Here is a 21,742-nt window from a genome sequence, read left to right on the forward strand (position 1 = left end):
GACGATTTCATTGCCGACACGCTCCCGCTGGGATCCTGGATAAAAAATGAATCCGAATCGGAATTGCTCATTTGTGAGCAGAAATTCAATCTAGCGGGGATTAATGAAACCCGGTGGGCTGCTTCGCACAATTGGAATGTCACAACCAATGGTGATAACCTACTTAAGAAGGATTGAGTGGGCAAACGGGGGAGGTGTGGCGCTCTGCCAAGAATGGCATTACCTCTCCCGAATCACTGATCGCTCCGAAGAAAATGACCTTGCATGCCATTGGCTCAAAGCCCTCGGAGATAACACACAAGCTGGGGTATTAGCTGGTGTCTGCTGCAGCCCACCTCGTCGCACTAGGGAACAGGGTGACTGGTTCCTTTCCTTTGTGTAGGGGGAGAGCTGTGTGATCATGCGGGACTTCTGCTTGTGTGACATGCTCGGGGGCCCCACTCACAGAATTTCTACACATTACAGACACCACTTTCCTAATTCAAAAAGTGCAGCAGCCAGTGTGTGGGGAGGGGGGGTTCATCTGAGCCTTAGTCTAAACAGGGAAAGCAGAACTGAGCACAGAATGAAAAAGGAATGGAGATCGAGGTACAAGGGATCATGAACTGCTCCCTTTTATAATGTGCAAGCGGAATAAAGCCCAGACCAGAGCTCTATACAAAGGGTAGGGCCATCCGCGGCCTTTAGCCAAGATAGACAGGATACAACGTGCTGTGGGTGTCCAGAAGCCTCCAGCTGCCAGAAGCTGGGAATGGATGTCTTGAGATTTGCCAGGTAGGGATGTTAAGTTTAGATTAATGGGCTAATTGATTAGTTGATAAGGGCACCTCCACCTTTGAAGTGTAGCAACAGCTCCAGGGCTGAGGCTACGCATCAAAGGCAAAACTGCAGCGGGGAGCCTCGGGCCAGCAGGGGACAGCTTGAGTCCCCAGCTTGCCCCGTGCTCCCTGCGGCGTTTCAAAGTGGCAGCGCCGCATGGAGCCATCCCCAGCTGACCCTGGGCTCCACACGGCGCTGCTGCTTTGAAGCACCCTCTCCTCTCCTCTCCTCCCCCTTGTTGCCTCTTTCTTATAGAGGCAACAGGGGGGAGGGGGGAAAGCGACTCGTCGTTCACATCCCTATTGCCAGGTTCGATTCATTCACTGTGAAGCACCTGGCCCTGGGCACGATCAGAGTACATGATATGGGACGAGGCCGGCCACTGGTCTGACTAGGATGGTCACTCTTAGGCTATGTCTACACTGGCAGGTTCTTGCACAAGAACGGCCGTTCTTCCGCAGAGCGTCCACACTGCCCGCCCGCTCTTGCGCAAGCAGATTTCCAGCACGGCGTGGGATGAGAGGGCTTCTTGCACGAGAGCTATGCTCTTTTCTAAGAGGTGCAAGCCCTCTTGCGCAGGAGCTCTTGTGCAAGAAGGCAGTGTGGACGCTGGGGTTTCTTGCGCAAGAAAGCCCCATGGCTAAAATGGCCATCAGAGTTTTCTTGCGCAAGGGAGCATCTACACTGCCATGGGCGCTCTTGTGCAAAAGCACATGGCCATGTGGACGTGTTCCTGCGCAGGAACTCTTGCACCAGAACCCGCCAGTGTAGACATAGCCTTAGGGTTTTATACTTGGTGCTTTACTAGGGCCAGTTTCCCAGAACCGGATGCAATGATGAGCCAAAGCAGCCAGGAAGAAGTTTCCTTGGAAAGGTGTGACTGGTGGTTAGGAATCGTGTCAGAACACCTTATGCGCTGCCCAGAGAGCCACCACCCCACGACGGATCAAGGAAGTTGTGCTGATTGAAAACCAGCCTGGTGAAAAGGAGAATTGAAGTAGACGTGTCTCTGTATAGCCAGGGACCTCACGCAGCCCTTATGGCTCCAGAGTCTCCTGCTCCCCCGCTGCAGCCCTCTCTTCCCCCTTGCTGCCAGCTCCTGGCTTTATGGACACTCCCTTGCTCCCCCGTTTCTGTGCAGGTGACCATCACCCCTTCAGCCTCCCTCTGTCCTAGCTGTGAAGTCAGCTGACCATCGCTGTGGAGCACAGGCCCTCAGCTGGAATCGGCAGTAGAGGCAGGCCCGTGTTCCCCGACCATCTACTGGGGAAGTGGCACAGGTTTGGGGTTAGGATAGAGGCCTGCTTGGAACAACTTGGCCAGAGAGACTCTGGCCCACCCGGCAAGGGAAGGCCGGTAGCGATCTGGCTGGAGGGCTAAGTCACAAAGAGGGAGCAGCCGAGTCACAACGAAGACAACTCCCCAGAGTCTTAGACTGAGACAACGGGCTGAGAGACCACGGGAAGGGCTGGCCAACCAGCAGAGAGAGACTCCGCAGATGAGCCACCAGCTGTGAGTAGCGAGCTGTGCCAGCCACACATTAACTGCGGATTACAAATTGGTTAACAGATCGCTCTTAAAACTGAACTGTAAATGAGGAATTGTCACTGGGCGGGTGAGTTTCTAGTGGGGTCCTGCAGGGTTCGGTTCTTGGCCAGCTAACAGCTTTGTCAATGCCCTGGAAGAAAATACATACAAGTCTGCAGATGACACACAAGTTGGAGGGAGAAATAACGAAGTGGAAGGTCACAGAGTGACGGACCACGTGGTAAATGGGCGCAAGCCAAAAAGAAGAGTTGGAAGCAGGGACTCTGACCCCAGCACGGTGCCCGGGGTGGACAGTCAGTGGAACTCACACTCCCAGTGCGACGCTGGCCAGGAGCACTCACGAGAGCCCGGAACGCACAAACCTGGCAATCTGGAGAGGGAGCGGAGAGGTTCTTGTACCTCTGTATTGGGCCCTGGCATGGCCACAGCTGGGATCCTGGGGCTAGTTCCAGGGCCCGCAACTGAAGAAAGGTGTCGATAAACTGGAGAGGGCCCCAAGAAGATTAAGGGTGAAAAAACAAGCACTGCAATGACAGACGCAAGGAACTCGGTCTGGTGAATTAAAGAGCAGGCCCAGGGGTGACACGGGGACAGCCGGTAAGCTGCTACACAAGGAACAGGTGTTTACAACGGGCTTTCCAGTCTAGCAAAGAAAGGCAGAACTCCCCCCAGGCCTGGAAGGAAACGAGCCCGAGAAACTCAGACGAGGGCTAAGGCAGAAGCGTTTAGCTGGCAGAGGAAGGAAGGGTTGGACCCATGCGCCAAGGGGCCCAGGGATTCTCCATCACTGCCAAGTACCAAGTCAAGACTGACTGTTTTCTACAGATCAGAGCGAGGGATTTCTCAGGGGCAGGTGTCTGGCCTGTGCTATGCAGGAGGTAAGAGTAATAGGCCTTGGTATTTCCCCACGTGCCTTCCCCTCCCGTAGCCAGCACCATGACAGCGTTCCCGCCCCACAGCCTGTGCCCCACACACCATCCCCTCCCGTAGCCAGCACCATGACAGCGTTCCCGCCCCACAGCCTGTGCCCCACACACCATCCCCTCCCGTAGCCAGCACCATGACAGCGTTCCCGCCCCACAGCCTGTGCCCCACACACCATCCCCTCCCGTAGCCAGCACCATGACAGCGTTCCCGCCCCACAGCCTGTGCCCCACACACCATCCCCTCCCGTAGCCAGCACCATGACAGCGTTCCCGCCCCACAGCCTGTGCCCCACACACCATCCCCTCCCGTAGCCAGCACCATGACAGCGTTCCCGCCCCACAGCCTGTGCCCCACACACCGTCCCCACCCATAGCCAGCACTACGACAGCGTTCCCACCCCACAGCCTGCGCCCCACACACCGTCCCCACCCATAGCCAGCACTACGACAGCGTTCCCGCCCCACAGCCTGTGCCCCACACACCATCCCCTCCCCTCGTCAGCACTACAACAGCTTTCCCACCCCACAGCCTGTGCCCTCGCCACTGGTCCGGCTGGCCCCACGCTGATCTCTGCCTGCCGGCAGCCCGCACTCCTGTGGAGATTGCTGCTGCCCCGGCTCCGGGGAGGAATCGGGGACGGGTTGCATAGGAGGGTGGCGTGGGGAGGTGCTGAGTACTCAAGAAGCGGCTGTGCGTGGTAGGGACAGATCTGAGCCAATGCAGAGTCTCGCCGGAGCGGCCCTCACTCCAGACAGCCCTGCCCGGCCAAGCCTTGGCGCACTCAGCGAGCCTACAGCAAAATGTGGGTTCCCCGCCCCCAGAGAGCTGGGTTCTGCAGCTGGCTGTTGGGAAAGGTGGGCAGGAAGCGCATGGCTAGCCAGGAGAGCGGGGTTCAACCAGGCATGGCTTACGAAGGAGACGGGTCGGCCACATCAGAGGCCAGGTTCAGGCCTTCAGTTCCCCTGGCTGTCAAAGGAGCGACCGGTGGTTGTTCCTCTCCTAGTGCTGGGGTCCATCGCCTGGGCCGTGAAGGACACAGGAACATCTGTAGCAAGAGCAGACTGGAATCCAGGGTCTAGCTGTTTTGGTGGAGAACACGGGCAATGCTAGAGGCAGTGCTGGCAATCTCCAGGGAGGGCTCTGACGTCTGCCCCGCCACCCCGCAGACCCCAAACCCAAGGCAGCTACGAACTCTGTCTGAATGGGGTTTGAATTTGTTCTGGGGCCCACATAAGCGTGGCTCTGTGGGAAGCCCTCCCGGCCTTAGGATGGTGTGGGGCCGCTGCCCCAGGCCATGTGCTTTTGGGAGCACTGCGGCGGCTGCCCTAACCATCCTATGGACGGGACCTGCAACAATTGGGTTATGAGAAACGGAGGTCTTGCAGCCCCCCGCGACGACTGGTTTTGTATCTTGTTTTGATGCAGTGACCCTGGGAATCTGAACTAGCAGACCACTTCCCCAGCCCCTCTGAGTAGGGGCAGAGACTTCAGAGAAGATGGAAAATGTAAACCAGGGGTGAGGAACCTAAGGCCTGGGGCTGGACGCAGCCCTTGGCTTGCCTACATTCAGTCCCCAAGGTTCAGGGCTGCCCCCCAGCACTGAGGCGCCCGAGCTGGTGCTCCAGCCCCCCCCAGCATCCCTCCATGGGGCTGGAGCACACAAAATCCTCTAGCCTGGGCCCCTCAAGGCTCTGGTGTGAGCGGGGAATGCGGAGAAGATCTTTCTCCTCCGTCAGGGGCCGTCTCAGTGAGGGGTTTTTTTTGCTTCTCACTTGTGTGCAGCCCCCGACTGATCTGTCTGTGGGTCAGCAGCCCCCGGCCCAAAAAAGGTTCCCACCCCTGATTTAAGCAGAAGCCACGTTGCAATGTTAACAACAGGCCAGCTCCTGCTGTCCCGTAACCCTACCCAGCGCCCACGCCGCCTGTCTGCCCTCCCAGAGTGAGCAGGACTCAAGCTCACCCCGCCTGGCTGCCAAAGAAGCTGCATCAGGCAGCGGCTGCGCACGGACACCAGGAGGCTGGGGCTGGAGCTCTCATTTATTGGAAAAAAGAAGATGCCCATGAGCCAGAGAGTCCCACTGAGCCTCAGGGGCTGGGAGCCGGGCAGCTCGGCACCAGCACCTCTCCCCTGGCGGGGGGAACAGGCGATAGTGCATGTCTGGGGCGGGGTTCTGAGCCAGCCCGGGGGGGGCGTGCAGAGAGAGGGGCCCAGGAGAAACAAAGGAGGGCAGAGCGGGTGCCCCGAGCACCGCCAGAAAGACTCCACGCCTGACTCCTGCTGCGCAGGGAGCACACGGAGATGCGTCCCTGGGGACATCGCCATCCCGCCGCAACACAAGGGCAGGGCCACTGCCAGCTGGTGCTGCCTGTTCCCCCTCACCAGCTCTCCACAGGGGCCGCTGGCTGGCCTGGGGGGCTGGCTGCCACGCGCTGGGGGGCCAACGCCCTGTTCTCCGCTGTGCTACCACGGAAGCGATCGTCCCTCGGCCCAGCGCTCAGCTAGCACAGGGCTGGTCCGTGCAAGGCAAGGAACGGTGGCTCACAGGCTTCGCAGAGGACCCAGCACTGGGCAGGGGCTTCGCAGGCACCGGTGCTCGGCCACCACTAGGATCCAGCCCCGAGCAAGTGTGTTACTCGGAGCCCAGCCTGCCGTGCCCACTGCAGGTCACGTGTTCTCCCGGCCCAGCGGCTCGGGGCCAGGCGTCTGGTCCTGGGATTTCAGCAGCTGTGGGGGCGCCGAGTTGTACTGGGCCTCGGCGCTCCACGCCGCCGGCCCGTGGCGCAGCTGCTGCCGGTACTGCACGAACATGCAGAGCTTCAGCACGATAGCCAGCACGTTCTTGCCCATGAAGATGCCCGAGACCCGGGCGTCCCTGAAGAAGACCATGTTGCCCCCCCGGATGAAGATGGTGACGATGTTGACAGTGAGCAGGCTCAGCATGGGGTAGAGCATCATCCGGTGCGGCACGATGCTGAACCCTTGCATGCTGATCTCGCACAGGGACACGCAAGGGAGAGTCAAGAGCAAAATGTAGCAGTAGAAGAACATCAGGCCCTCGGCCCAGAGGGGCAGCCCTTTCTTCTGGGGCTCCCACAGGTTGGCCTGGATGTCCAGCACGTCCAGCATGTCAATGATGACCCAGAAGAGGCGGTTGCGGAGATCCTCCTTCTTCTTGAAGGTCCGGACGTAGTCCATGTGCTCGGTGGCCACCAGCAGCACGTAGAGGGCGGGGATGCAGACGGACAGTAGCAGGGTCAGGCCTTTGCGTGCCAGGAGGTCCAGGCTCTTCCGGTCGGCCTTGTAGTTCTGGTAGACGAAGTAGACCTTGATCTCCAGCACGAAGACGTAGAGGAACCAGAGGATCATGGCGTAGCCGCGCTTGGCCGTCCTCACCTCGGCCCCGACCCAGACCGCCATGTACCGGAGCACCAGCAGGAAGCAGACGTCGCCCACGGACACCATGATGCAGATGCCCAGCTTCCTGGAGCCCTGGTTCTGCTCCACCAGATAGGCGTCCATCAGCACCAGGCTGCTCATGATGAGGACGGTGGAGAGGCAGACGTGGGGCTTGTTGACGGGCGCTGGGGGAACCATCCTGGAAGGAGGAACGTACGGTCAGTCAGGCAGCTCCGTTGCTGCAGGGGCCTGTCTGCTCTGGGGGCTGGTCAGACCTCCCCCCGCCTTGGCGGGCACCTCGTTCCTCCCTGCCCCCTCTCTCCCAGTCAGCGGTGGGCAGCAGGGGCAAGATAATGGAGCAGGTAATTAAGGAAATCGTATGCAAACACTTGGAAAGTAATAAAGTGATAGGGAATAGCCAGCATGGGTTTGTGAAGAACAAGTCATGCCAAACTAATCTGATAGCTTTCTTTGAAAAGATAACGAGCCTTGTGGATAAGGGAGAAGCGGTGGATGTCATATACCTAGACTTTAGTAAGGCATTTGATACGGTCTCGCATGATATTCTTATTGATAAACTAGGCAAATATAACTTAGATAGGGCCACGATAAGGTGGGTGCATAATTGGCTGGATAACCGTAGTCAGAGAGTTGTTGTTAACGGTTCTAAATCCTGCTGGAAAGGGATAACAAGTGGAGTTCCTCAAGGGTCTGTTTTGGGACCCGTACTATTCAATATCTTCATCAATGATGTAGATATTGGGATAGAGAGTACTCTTATTAAGTTTGCAGATGATACCAAACTGGGTGGGGTTGCGACTTCTTTGGAGGATAGGGACATAATTCAAAATGACCTTAGCAAGTTAGAGAAATGGTCAGAGGTAAACAGGATGAGGTTTAATAAAGAGAAATGCAAAGTGCTCCACTTAGGAAGGAACAATCAGTTCCATACATACAAGATGGGAAGCGACTGTCTAGGAAGGAGCATGGCGGAAAGGGATCTAGGGGTCATAGTGGACCACAAGTTGAATATGAGTCAACAGTGTGATGCTGTTGCCAAAAAAGCAAATATGATTCTAGGTTGTATCAACAGGTGTGTTGTAAGCAAAACTCGTGAAGTCATTCTGCCGCTCTATTCTGCACTAGTTAGGCCTCAGCTGGAGTACTGTGTCCAGTTCTGGGCGCCACATTTCAAGAAAGATGTGGAGAAATTGGAAAGGGTACAGAGAAGAGCGACAAGAATGATTAAAGGTTTAGAGAACATGACCTATGAAGCCAGGCTTCATGAACTGGGCTTGTTTAGTTTGGAAAAAAGAAGATTAAGGGGGGACATGATAGCGGTTTTCAAATATCTAAAAGGGTGTCACAAGGAGGAAGGCGAAAATTTGTTCCTCTTGGTTTCTGAGGACAGGACAAGGAGTAATGGGCTTAAAGTGCAGCAGGGGAGGTTTAGATTGGACATTAGGAAAAAATTCCTAACTGTCAGGGTGGTCAAATATTGGAATAAATTGCCAAGGGAGGTGGTGGAATCTCCCTCTCTGGAGATATTTAAGAACAGGTTAGATAGACATCTGTCAGGGATGGTGTAGACGGAGCTTGATCCTGCCTTGAGGGCGGGGGGCTGGACTCGATGACCTCTCGAGGTCCCTTCCAGTCCTATTATTCTATGATTCTATGATTCTATAAGAGTGCGGCTTTACATGCTGAGATCTGCCCCCCAACGCATCCCTGTGCCAGGCCCCCCAGCCATCGCTGTACCCCTGCCAACCCCGTCTGCCCCCCAGCGCATCCCTGTGCCAGGCCCCCCCGGCCCCCGCTGTACCGCTGCCAACCCCGTCTGCCCCCCAGCGCATCCCTGTGCCAGGCCCCCCCGGCCCCCGCTGTACCCCTGCCAACCCCGTCTGCCCCCCAGCGCATCCCTGTGCCAGGCCCCCCCGGCCCACGCTGTACCCCTGCCAACCCCGTCTGCCCCCCAGCGCATCCCTGTGCCAGGCCCCCCCGGCCCCCGCTGTACCCCTGCCAACCCCGTCTGCCCCCCAGCGCATCCCTGTGCCAGGCCCCCCCGGCTCCCGCTGTACCCCTGCCAACCCCGTCTGCCCCCCAGCGCATCCCTGAGCCAGGCCCCCCCGGCCCCCGCTGTACCCCTGCCAACCCCGTCTGCTCCCCAACGCATCCCTGTGCCAGGCCCCCCCGGCCCCCGCTGTACCCCTGCCAACCCCGTCTGCCCCCCAGCGCATCCCTGTGCCAGGGCCCCCCCGGCCCACGCTGTACCCCTGCCAACCCCGTCTGCCCCCCAGCGCATCCCTGTGCCAGGCCCCCCCGGCCCCCGCTGTACCCCTGCCAACCCCGTCTGCCCCCCAGCGCATCCCTGTGCCAGGGCCCCCCCGGCCCATGCTGTACCCCTGCCAACCCCATCTGCCCCCCAACGCATCCCTGTGCCAGGCCCCCCCGGCCCACGCTGTACCCCTGCCAACCTCCCCTGTACTCTCGGCAGAGGCGAGGGGCTCCGAAAGGGACAGGGCTGTTCCATGCTGCTGGGAGGAGGGATTCAGCGTGAGGGCACCAGCCCAGAGGGGAGTGCCCGCGTGCATAGGGCTCTGTTCTACAAGGCCGGAGCTTAGCGCGCTGCTCCCTGCTCCGCCAGACGGCCCACGGGGCCAGGTCTCGGAGCTTCAGTGCCCAGCTTGCCTTGGGGCCAAGTGCTCCAGCGGGTCCGACGGAGCCACCGACTCTCCAAATGCGCGTTGGGAGGCCTTGAGCTGGGCCCAGAAGCGCTCGCGCCGCGTGGTTCTTGGCGATCTTCATTACCCTGGCGAGGGGCCAGCGGGTGAGTCTGATCGACCCCCGGCCTCCTGCCCTTCAGGGGCTCAGCTGGGTGAGAAGGGGGATGCTGCTCTCTGCTCCCGCTTGGGTCCTGCATTGAGGCTCCCCCAGCTGGTGGTGCAACATTCCCCTAGGGCCAGACAGATGCTGAGGTCCCACTAGGCAGCAATGAGACTGAACCCAGCCATACCCCCGGACAGCCCCCCGGCAGTTCAAGGGCTACAGCAGAATGGGGCCTGCCGGGGGGGAAGGAGGGTCGGGTGTGAGAGGCCCTCTTCAGCCCCATCCTCACCTCACAGGGGGAGCTGCAGACCCATGGGGCTGGCTGGGCTCAGCTCGCTGTGCTGGCATTGCAACACTGCCCCTGGCACATGGGGCTCACCGTCAGGTCAAAGCAGGAAGGGGCACAGGACTGTTTAGTGCATCTGGCATGTAAGTACCTCGCAGGGCTGGCTGCAATAGTACCAAGCGAACACCTGTTCTCACTATCAAGTGACACTAAATAAGAAGCAGGCAGCATTATCTCCCATAACTATAAACAAACTTGCTTGTCTGAGCAATTGGCTGAACAAGACATAGGACTGAGTAGACTTGTAGGCGCTTAAGTTTGACGTGATTTTTGAGTGCAGTTATGTAAAAATTAACAATCCTACCTTTGTAAGTTGCACTTTCACGATAAAGAGATTGCACTCCAGTGCTACTACTACTTTTATCTTGGTAAGTTATCAATGGTTAATTAGCCTCCTGGTTAAAAATGTAATCTTATTTCCAGACTGAAATTGCCTAGTTTCCATTGTGTTGTGTCAGAGCTTTGTCCGCGCTAACGAGCCCTTTGACAATTTTTTGTTCAGGTAGGGACTGTGATCAAGAAATAACAAACTTTTTCAATGTCTCTCTCTGTGAACTTTGGAGATGATGCAAAACTCTGAGCAGAAGCTCTGTGACACCCGTAGCACCCATGCAGCTGTCACTGCTCCAGGGTTCTGTGCCCCCACTGACCTTCATGGGGCCACCTTACTTGGTTCTGAGGCCTTGAATTCGCTAGTCTTTAGCATGCATGAATGGGCAGGGGTGAGGTCCTGTCATTTGATAACTGTCTTGTGGCGTCACTTTGCCTAGTTCTGTCCAAGGGCTGCAATTTGCGAGATCCCTCCTTTGCCCCGAGCTCTCGCCCTGCGCACAGAGAATCCTACAGCAACTCAAACAGCTGGGGCACCAGCCCTCACGCGTAGGATGCTGGGATCTGAGCCCTGGGTTTCACCTCCATGCTTTCGATTCTTCCACTGCCGGGCAGGGAAGTCTGCCAGATGCGCTCCCCTCCTCCTCCAGCTGTGCAGCGTAGGATGCAACCCCGCACCCCTTCCCCTGTTCCATCTCTCTGGTCTGGGCACAGCACTGATGCAGCTGCGGCAGCTTGCGGCGTGGGGAAAAGAGGAGGAGCAGAGCCAGGATCCCACCAGCTGCTGCTTCGCAGCTGCTATGGAGAGAATCCAGCGCCCGAGCCGAGGCAGGAGGAGGAGGGGAACGTGTCTGATCCAGTGGAGGCACCAAAGTCCCCTGCTAACTGAGATGGCTGGCGAGAGGTCTGGAGCAGTCTGAGGCTCTGGGATGCTGTTCCACTCTGCCCTGGCCGAGGTCTCTGCTGGGCCCTAAGGTCCCAAGTTAAACTGTGCACAGAGACGAACCGCAGGTGATCGTGCAGCATAAGGCTGGGGCATAATGCCTGTGTCCCAGGGGCAGAGGTAAGTGAACATCCTCCAGGGCAGGGGCAGGGATCCGGCAGGGACCCCTGGCCTCGGTCCAGGCTCATTCACCTGTGATGGGGAAGGGAGGGTGAGCCGCTGGTGACACTGAATGGGGAGCTGCGATCGCCGGCGGAGGCAGCACAAGCCATGGCGAGGGGCCCAGCAAGAGGATACCGTGGGCAGAAAAGACCAAACTGGGAGGTAGCTGAGAGGGATGCAGCTGGGGAGCGCAAGCTAAGCCTCCTCCCCCGCCCCCGGCCGCGAGAGGGGCCAATCTAGGAGCCGAAGCCTGGGCCTACGCTACCCTTTCCCTTCATTCCCTCCGCTGGGGGCAGCCCCCATGGCCTCCCGCATGGGGCCACGGGCCACGCAGACTTGCTCCCAGCCGAGCTCCACAAGAGCCAGCTCAACACCAGCATCTGTCACCGTCACGTGGCCCCTGCAGGAGCTGACTGGCGCAGCAACGGGGGGTGTCAGGCAAAGGCAGAGCCCCGGGGGGGGGCAGCAGAGCAGCCCAGGGACCAGCCGGCCACGCAACGTGGTAGCCAAAACGGGCAACGTGACCGAGGGCAGCAAACCCAGGGAAGCCCCTCGCCAAGACAGACACAGCCAGGCCGGGCCCAGCACCTTCCACTGTGGGCCCCGAGTGCCACAGGAACACGGACAACCGGAGCGAACTCAGGAAGAGCCACAGCGTGATCAGGGACTAAACGGTTCAGCCCAGGGTGGACAGGAGGTGGCTGTGAACGGAGGGGAGAGAGTCAGCCTGAATCCCTGCCACAGGGAGGTTTCCTCTGGGGGAACGGACTTCCCAGGGCCAGGAACCTCCCAAACCTGCCTGCCCGAGCCCGGGAGGATGGACCACAGGGCCAGGCCCGCACCAGCCTACCTCAGTTTCTCTCTCCTCTGCCCGTGGCCACAGCTCCGTCCCGCTGACCCCGGCTGCTCCGCCACACCCAGACCCAGCGGGTCGACCGGTTCTCACGCCCCAGCTCCTGGGCACGAGCCCGGCCAGCCCATGGGCCTGCCCTGCTGGGTCAGACTCGCCAGGACACAAGCTGCAGGTCCCTGGCAGACACTGGCCATCTCGCTAGCTGCCCTAGCCCCAGGGCTGCCCTCTGCCCAGCGGGGCCAAGGCTTCCTGCAGCCCCTCCTCCCGCAGGTGCGCACACGCGGGGCGGGGGCCGGGCACTCGGCCCCTCTCCCTGCCCAGCCGGAGCCCCCAGCCCCGAGTCCCGCCCGTCCCGCGAGGGGGCCCGGGGCTTTACCTAGCGCCGGTCTGCGCCGCGATGCTGCGCCCCCGAAGCCGCCAGCGCCTGCTCCCGGGCTGGGCGGCCGGGGCCGAGCGCCCCCCGGGCCGCAGGGCGCGGCACAGCTCGGCGGCTCCGGGCCCCGGCGGGCCGCTGGAGGCGGGCGGCTCCGGGCCCCAGGGCGCGCAGCGAGCCGGGCTGGGCGCGTCCATGCCCGGCCCCGGGGCCCTGCGGCTGCCGCAGCGCGGCCCGGCCCGGCTGCCTGCGCCCCGGCCCCGCGCAGCTGCGCGCCCCGGCTCGCCACGCCGGCAGCTCGGCCCGGCTCCGCTCGCTCGGCTGCCGGCGCTGGGAGGGAGCCAGGCGGCGGAGCGCTGGAGCGGGCAGGCGGCGGCGTGGTCCCTCCTGCGGGTCACCGAGCAGCTGTTCCCGGGGGGGGCCCGCTCCGGCTGCAGCTGCCTGGCTCCCCTGGAGCCGCCTGGACAGACCGGCAGCCGCCCCCCGCCCCTGCGGGCAGGGACACGCGGAGCGGTCGGTGTCAGGGCCAGGGAGGGGAACAGCTTCCACTCCGCCAACTCCCGCGGGGACACCGGCCGGGGGCGGGGGCCCGGCGCTGGGAGATTCCGTGCCACACGCCGGGGGGCACCAAGGGGGCATCGGGAGCATGTTTCCAAGGGAAGCCGCCAGTTAACACCCCCCAGGCGCAGCAGCCAGGCAGGAAAACAGCTGGGTGCTTAGCGGGTTGTTCAAGCCTCTGCTCAGACCCGCTATGTAGTGGCCAGCGGAGCTAGGAATGGACCGGCCCAGGCTGGGCAGGGTTCCCTGGAGGGAGAGGTCTAGAGGTCAGCTAGTGCCCCCCCCCCCCCCAGTTTATCAGACTTTGTATCGTTTGCAGGGCCGGGTGATTGTCTGGCTTCACCCACACGGTTGTTCCTGGAGCATTTAGTGCACTGGCTGAGCCTCTGACATCTCGTGACACTGTGATGGCTGCTCTTTGCCCCGTTGGCCCTTCAGACCTTACGCGTCCGGGAATCCCGGCCTCACAGAGCCCAGGGCGCTCCACCAGCCCTCGCCGAGGGGGCAGTCTCATGCCCCGTCTCTTGAAGTCCCGGGCGAGTGGCTGGAGAACGTGGAGCGTTTCCCCTACCGCGGACGTCATCTCCGCCTGCGCCAGAGCCGGCGTGGACGCCGCAGTCCAGCGTCGCCTGAGCTGGCGAGCTCTGCTTCTGCCCGCCTGAGACAAGGGTCTTTGAGAACCGGGACGTCAGTGCCCGGACAAAGCGCCGTGTGCACCGCGCCGTGGTGGACCCAGCACTGCTGTACGCCCGTGGAACCTGGACAGCGTAGACGCATCACCTGAACAATATCATCATCGCTGCCTCGGGAGAACCCTAACTCTCCCTTGGAGGACAGGCGCTCGAACACGCGCGTCCTGGGAGCGTCAACATGGCCAGCACTGACGCGATCATCTCCCAACAGCTTTGCTGGGCTGCTCCGGGGGCCGGATGCCTGAGCCGCGCCTCCCAGGCCAGGTTCTGTTTTCCGAGCTGAAGGAGGGACAGAGGAGCGTTGGGGGCCGGCGGCAGCGATTTAAGGACACGTTGAAGGCAAACATGGAAAAGCGCAGTGTCGGTGTCGACACGTGGGAGAACCGGGCCCTGGACTGTCCCCAATGGAGAGCGGTAATCCGGGGGGAGTGGTGCGAGTTGAGAGGTCCCACCACCGTGCAGATGAGGAGAGGCGGAGACAGAGAAAAGAGCCGCAAAACCTGCCCCGCGTCCCTCCAAGAGCCACCAGCACCTGCCCCTTCTGCAATAAGACCTGTGGCTCCAGAATCGGGCTGGTCAGCCCTCGATGGAGCCACAGAAAGGAGGGTGACAGGAAGTTAGCGAGTGATGGCCCATGGATGAGGTACCCCCATGTGATAGGCTTGTGCAAGGTTCGTGGAGCACATTGGCTGTCTAGACTGGCAAGTTTTTCCGCAAAATCATCCGCTTTTGCGGAAAAACTTGCCAGCTGTCTACACTGGCCACTTGAATTTCCAGAAAAGCACTGACGATCTCATGTAAGATTGTCAGTGCTTTTCCGGAAATACTGTGCTGCTCCCGTTCGGGCAAAAGTCTTTTTCCAAAAGTCTTTTGCGCAAAAGGGCCAGTGTAGACAGCTCTGATTTGTTTTCCGCAAAAAAGCCCCGATCGCAAAAATGGCCATCGGGGCTTTTTTGCGGAAAACGGCGTCTAGATTGGCCATGGACGCTTTTCCGCAAAAAGTGCTTTTACGGAAAAGCATCCTGCCAATCTAGACGCGCTTTTCTGAAAATGCTTTTAACGGAAAACTTTTCTGTTAAAAGCATTTCCGGAAAATCATGCCAGTGTAGACGTAGCCTTTGGGTCTCTGGCAGACGCTTGATGGATAAGATGATTAAAATACAAGCAAGGGGTTCCCACCTACAGCTAGCAGGGGGACACAGTCAGACCTGTTGCCTTTATTTGTGTGCAGTGTAACTATGACTGCCTCTCTGAAATCCAGAGGAATTGTCTCAGTCTCCAGGATACCTTTAGTGACGGTGCGTTGGGGTTCCTCCCGATCCTGCACCCCTGTAGCCGCAAGAACAGACTCTGCCAGCCGGTAGAATAGAGGGGGGTTTATTGCTTCTCCAGGATACAGCACAGCCTAGACGTGATGTGGTTACCGGAGTCTGGGCCAGGATACCTCAGACCCCTTGAGATTGGTCCCTAGGCCCCTGGATTCCAGCCCTCTCCTTAGACTGGTTCCTCCATGATTCCAGCCCAAGACTGCCCCTTCCCCCAGCACACACTTCCCTTTGTCTGGTCTTTTCCCTTTACAAGTAGAACCGGTTTGGCCACTGTCCTGAGGCCCCTCTTGCTGGGCCATGCTACAGACAGGCGCCCGTGGGGGTCCTCCATCGCCCACCGCCCAAGCATAGCAACCAGCAGGGAACTGACGCTACATCAAGTCAATGGGAATCACACATCACAACACGGGGACCCGGGGATACAGAGCAGACTGCACCCTCCACTACACCACACCTTTCATAAGCTAATGTAGCCAGGTAACAGTCTGGGGGCCTGCACGGTTAAACGTGTCCACTCGTCGTCTTTGCCTGGCGATTTACCCGACTTCATGACCTCTCGAGGTCCCTTCCAGTCCTATTATTCTATGATTTGTTTGATACTGCTGAGACAGCGCAAACACAGTTAAGAGATGTGAGACAGTCTCCTCGTGCATGGGGTGCTGGGCTAGCTCCCCAGCATGGATGAGGTGACAGCAGAGAGGCGGGGGCATCGCTCAGCAACGCGGAGCACCCCTCTTTTGGAAGTGCCGCTTTGTCTTTGAATAAAGTGGCTCCATCTGGACGTGTTAGTAAAGGTGGACCTACAACAACGTTGTGGTGTTACTCGCAGTGGAAAGCTGTGTTCCTGCTGCTCTTGTTCCCCAGCCAATAGCCTGCCGCTGCTGGGCCCCAACAATTGCTTGCAAGACTCCCTGGGGTGTGCTCAGTGCTTGCCTAGAACAGCGGGGTGGGGGGCCGCTGATGTTCTGTTAATGGTGAATTAATACATGGCTGGTTAAGCATAACCAGAGGGCCTGGTTTAAGACGTGTGGTCTAAGATAAAAGTTGACCTGGCCAACTTTTTAAAGACTCTTGGGTGCAGGTTTTCCAGGCCTTTTGGCAATGGGCTGCAAAGAACCTCATCAGCCTTCTGCAAGACGAGTACGTTCTCCTGCTTCTTTCCAGATACAGAAATACTTATCGACTGCTTTTTCCTTTCTGCATCACTATTAGCAGTGTTACCATCTCTGTCTAGTAATGGGCCGGTACCATTGCTTGGATTTCCTTTGCTTCAAAGATGCTGAAAAATCCCTTCTCATTGCCCTCAGGCCTGCCAGCCAGGAATTTTTCCCTCGTGGCTTTAGTTTCCCTTATCAGTTTTCTACTCTTCATAACTTCTAATATATATTGAGTGTTGTGTGTTACTCCCCCTTTTCCATGTGTCACATATTCCTTTTTTATTTCTAATTACCGCCTTCACTTTACTGCCGACTCAGGATGAGTTTTGAGCCAGAGTTTGTAAAATCATGGCTTTTGGACACCTACTGATCTCCACTTCCAGAAGTCCCCATTTTCACTGGCATTTTTCTGTCTGATGTTTCACTTGTCATTGTTCTCAGCTTTGGGAAATCAGCCCTTTGAAGTCCCACGTATGTGTATTGCTGGTTGGGATAAATGTCCTTTGTTTGGCATATTGAATGTAATCAGGTCATGATCACTGGTTCCTAGGCAACCACCAACTTCCAGCCTAGTGATTACTTCAGCTTTCCCTCTCCTGATGAGGTCCACGATGGAGTTACCTTGTTTTGGGCCAGGTTAGGAAATTGCCATCCATACTTTTTAGAAACTTGGCTGCTGGTTTACTGAAACCTCCAGCATCTGTCTCCCAAATGAAAGCCCTCTTAACAACACAGTTTTTCTCTCCACGTATTAAAGACCATTGCTGAAGGAAAATCTCTTCCTCTGTGGTGTGAGTCAAAGATCTGGAACAGACCCCTGAATTACACCCCAGTGCCCCACCTGGACTTTGTACATTAGCACATTGACCCTTGTGCATTTGAGATGCCCCTGGGTTTGAGTTATCAACAACTGCAAAGCCGGTAATGGTGCCGTCAGTGTAGAATGCCCCTTACCCCAATCCTGCCCTTCCTAAACCGTTTCTGACCCAGGATTGTAACGTTCCAATTGTGCCAGTTGTCCCCATAGGTGTCAGTAGCGTCAGCTGTATCCGATTTCTTCCCGTCGGTGAGAAGTTCCAGCCCCTCTCGCTTCTTCCCCAGATGCCCAACACTGAGGTGGGAGCAACTGAAAAACGTCTCTTCCCATTCTTTGCCACATCAGCTGGATGAGTGTGTGATGCCGTGAGGCTGAGTTCAGTCTGGGCGTGTTGGAGCTAGCGAACAGGAGCCGCAAACGGGAGTTTTGCGGGGCGGTTCGGGAGGGAGCAGGAAAGCCAGGTACATCCAATTAACAGTCTCTAGCTAAATGCAGGTCCCAGCAGCAGAGTGGGGTGAGCCAGTCTATTGCACTGACGAACACAGGAGGGAGGATTAGCTGCCTTGTGGGCAGGCGTCATCTGTGCGCATTCGGCCCCAGTCGCCCAGAGCCCTCCGAGATGCGGGGCGGGCTCTTGAGGCCCGTGGGGCTGAACTGGAGGAGCCCAGGGAGACTGGCGTGGAAGAGACTGTCCAGGCCCCACCCCAGCTCTGACAGCGTCGAGGGGGAGGGAAGCCTCGGGGAAGGAGAACACCAAGCTGCAGCAGAAGGAAACGATCCCGTATTCAGGCCTCTCCTCCCAGAGGATGACATGGTGCCCTCGCACACAGGTCCCCCTTGGGGAGAGGGGACCCTGTCACTAGGAAGGGACAGGGAACGGTAAGGGGGGATGTGATCATTAGGACAGACAGCTGGGTTTGTGATGCCCAGGAGAGCCACATGGTGAATAGCCTGCCAGGGGCCGGAGAACAGGATTTTGTGCAGGAGCTGGTGGTGGTTAGAAGTGTTAGTGCCAGGGATCGAGGGAAAGGTAGGAAGATACCGGAGGCCAAATTTAGGCCCCTAGATAAGAAATTTGAGTCCAGAACTGTCTGAAACTCACCCCGTTCTACCCCCAGGGCCTGTTCTACAGGCAGGACGGCAGGTGCCAGAGTAGGGATGAGACAGGGAGGGGGGTTCTAGGTTGAGTAAGAAGCAGGGAACCTTTTTGGGAAGGAGGAGCCGGTATAGGAGGACTGAGTCCACCTAAACCAAAGCAACCTTTGAGTCCCTCATCCTCAGCGATGGTTGGGCCAGAGAGAGGGACCCAGACAACACGGTCAATTCCACTGGTGCTAGCTGAATCCTAAACATCACGGGGATATGAGACTGTCAGCCCCCCTGGTGTCCTTCCTTCCCCACTTCCTCATTCATGTTCCTTCCCAGTTCTGTCTGTCCAGCGAGAATCTGCTTAGCTGGTCAAGACTGTGTGGGTTTTGTGCAACACTGCAGCAAGCCGGAGGCCAGAGCGAGGCAGCTAAATGCAATGCTGGAACGGCCCGGCATGGATACCAGCTGGCCAGGCCTCGGGAGATGTCTACACAGCAGCATGACTGACAAAGAGCGTGTCCACACGGCAAGCCGTTATTTTGAAATAATGGCGAGCTGGAGGACTTCTTACTCCGACTCCTGTACCCTTCATTTCACGAGAAGGAAGGGAAGTGGGGGCAGAGCGCTCTTCCTGTGTAGACGGCTACAAAAGCTGAGTTCTGGGCCTGAGGATTTTTTCCAGCAGCGAGGCTGCAAGAGTAACACCAGACACAGATGCTGCATTTTCTGTCTTTGTTGTTGCTTTGTCCCCACTCGGGTGTGAGCGCCTTGTTTTGTCTTCCAGGAAACAGGTTCAGACTCACAACAGCACCAGCCCATCCCAACAAACGTCTTCTCTTTTCCCCAAAAAGATTCAGAAAAGGGCAACAAAAATGATTGGGGTAGGGAATGACCACCACAGGAGGAGAGATGAATACAACTGGGACTTTTCAGCTTGTGAAAGAGACGAGGAATGGGGGATGTGATAGAGGTCTATAAAATCATGACTGGTGTGGAGAAAGTAAATAAGGAAAAGTTATTTACTTCTTCCCATAATACAAGAACTAATGGTTACCAAATGAAATTCAGAGGCAGCAGGTTTAAAACAAACAAAAGGAAGTATTTCTTCCCACAGTGCACAGTCAACCTGTGGAACTCCTCGCCAGAGGATGCAGTGAAGGCCTGGACTTTAACTGGATTCAAAAAAGAGCTAGATACATTCATGAAGGATAGGTCCATCAAGTGGCTGTTAGCCAGGATGCTGTCCCTGGCCTGTTTGTCAAGAAGATTGGAATGTGCAACAGAGGATGGATCACTTGATGGTTCCCAGTTCTGTTCTTTCCCTCTGGGGCACGTGGCATCGGCCACTGTGGGCAGGCAGGACGCTGGGCTAGATGTACCTTTGCTCTTACCCAGCCTGGCCACTCTCTTATGCCAGATTGGAGTGGAGGGGAAACATTTCTCCAGCCAAAGGGAAAGGGCAGAAGGGGTGGGGTGAAGATGAGAGCCTGAACTTGACATTTAGGGCTTTATCTGCCTTTCCTTCTCTGCTGTATCTTTCAGAAAAGGCGAACAGGGTGTCTAATGGGCAGACACAGCAGGCTGAAGTTTCTGTGTGCTAAAGCCCAAACCTTGTTGAACACTGTTTAATGTGGGACAGCAGCAGGGCTGTGTTAACACTTTTGGTCTGATATAGTTCATCTCAATTAATGCAAACACCGCCCCCCTGTTGAAAGTAGCCGTGATCAGTTTTCTTACTCCACGTTCCGGACAAGGGCCTGCGGGGCAGGCCATCCTGTTCCCTGGAGAGGGGTCTGTGAGAGTCGCTGGCCAGCGGTACGGTTCTGGGAGCAAGACTTCAAAAGAGATGCTGGCCAGTTGGAAAGAGACACGCGTGCTGGAAAACTTCCCCTGCCGCGGGAGCGGGAAGTTGCACCATTCGGGCTGTGCAGGACAGCAGGTTAAGCAGTGATTCTCTCCCAGTTTAAATCCCTACTAGAGGTGTTAAATCTCGGTTAATTGAATAGTCGAGTAACTTCATGGATTCTTATTGGTTACTTGACAATTCTATAGTCCCTGGGGGCGGGGCCGGCAGCCAGTGCACTCCGAAGAGCTCCCGGCCACTCCCTGCTGCTGCCTCTGTATCAGAGGGAGCAGGGCAGGTGCCAGACGGGAGCTGGTCCATGAGGGGAGCCAGTTTAAAAACCAGCCTCACCCTGCGTGGCTGCCTCTGATACAGGGGTGGCAGCAGCAGCCCCTTTCTGGGGGGCAGGTCTGAGCTCCCAGACCCAGTGTGAGCCAGAACTGATCTGGGCTGTCTGTCTGCCTGGCTCCTAATGCACTTGAAATGCAGAGCTGCAGCAGGGGTAGGTCCCAGAGCCGGCGCAAGCTGGGACTGAGCCGGGCTGCTGGTCAGCCTACTAAAAAATTTACTGGTGTGTGGGGGGGGGGGAGGAGGGGGAATGCGCATAGTCTGTAGAAAAGTGAGATGTCTGCAAGTCACCAGGGCCTGATGAAATGCATCTTAGAATACTCAAGGAGCTGACAGAGGAGGTATCTGAGCCATTAGCTATGATCTTTGGAAAATCATGGGAGACAGGAGAGATTCCAGTAGACTGGAAAAGGGCAAATCTAGTGCCCATTTATAAAAAGGGAAATAAGAACAACCCAGGAAACTACAGACCACTCAGTTTAACTTCTGGGCCAGGGAAGATAATGGAGCAAGTAATTAAGAAATCCATCTGCAAACACCTGGACGATAATAGGGTGATAGGTAACAGCCAGCATGGATTTATAAAGAACAAATCATGCCAAACCAATCTGATAGCTTTCTTAGATAGGATAACGAGTCTTGTGCATAAGGGAGAAGCAGTGGATGTGGTATACCTAGACTTTAGTAAGGCATTTGATACAGTCTCATATGATCTTCTTATCAATAAACTAGGGAAATACAACCTAGTTGGGGCTACTATAAGGTGGGTACATAACTGGCTGGATAACCATACACAGAGAGTAGTTATTAATGGTTCACAATCCTGCTGGAAAAGCTTAACAAGTGAGGTTCCACAGGGGTCTGTTCTGGGACCGGTTCTGTTTAATATTTTAATCAACGATTTAGATATTGGCATAGAGAGGATGCTTATTAAGTTTGCAGATGATCCCAAGCTGGGAGGGGTTGCAATTGCTTTGGAGGACACGGTCAGAATTCAAAATGATCTGGACAAACTGGAGAAATGGTCTGAGGACAATAGGATGAAGTTTAATAAGGACAAATGCAAAGTGCGCCACTTAGGAAGGAACAATCCGCTTCACACATACAGAAGAGGAAGTGACTGTCTAGGAAGGAGTACGGCAGAAAGGGATCTAGGGGCCACAGGGAACCACAAGCTAAATATGAGTCAATAGCGTGATACTTGCAAACAAAGCTAATGCGATTCTGGGCTGCATTAACAGGTGTGTTGTGAGCAAGACACGAGAAGTCGTTCTTCCGCTCTACTCTGCGCTGGTTAGGCCTCAATTGGAGTATTGTGTCCAGTTCTGGGCACCGTTTCAATAAAGATGTGGAGAAATTGGAGAAGGTCCAGAGAAGAGGAACAAG

At 57.1% G+C, this 21,742-nt stretch overlaps 1 protein-coding gene across 3 annotated transcripts; it reads right to left on the reverse strand.

Moving 5' to 3' along the window:
- Positions 1-5,317: 5,317 nt before the first annotated feature.
- LOC102457498 (transmembrane protein 121-like) lies at positions 5,318-13,108 on the reverse strand. Of its 3 annotated transcripts, none has more exons than XM_075925919.1 (2): positions 12,528-13,108; positions 5,318-6,890 (listed from the first exon to the last, which is right to left on the reverse strand). In XM_075925919.1, exons 1-2 carry the CDS (start codon positions 12,719-12,721, stop codon positions 5,960-5,962), a joined length of 1,125 nt encoding a protein of 374 aa, XP_075782034.1. In that variant the 5' UTR covers positions 12,722-13,108; the 3' UTR covers positions 5,318-5,959. The 3 variants fall into 3 exon arrangements, with proteins under 3 accessions (XP_075782034.1, XP_075782035.1, XP_006136005.2); XM_075925920.1 differs by lacking the exon at positions 12,528-13,108 and adding an exon at positions 9,807-12,484; XM_006135943.3 differs by lacking the exon at positions 12,528-13,108 and adding an exon at positions 12,149-12,482.
- Positions 13,109-21,742: the final 8,634 nt, after the last annotated feature.

The sequence above is a fragment of the Pelodiscus sinensis genome, chromosome 3, assembly GCF_049634645.1.
Source record: "Pelodiscus sinensis isolate JC-2024 chromosome 3, ASM4963464v1, whole genome shotgun sequence".
Lineage (NCBI taxonomy): Eukaryota > Metazoa > Chordata > Testudines > Trionychidae > Pelodiscus > Pelodiscus sinensis.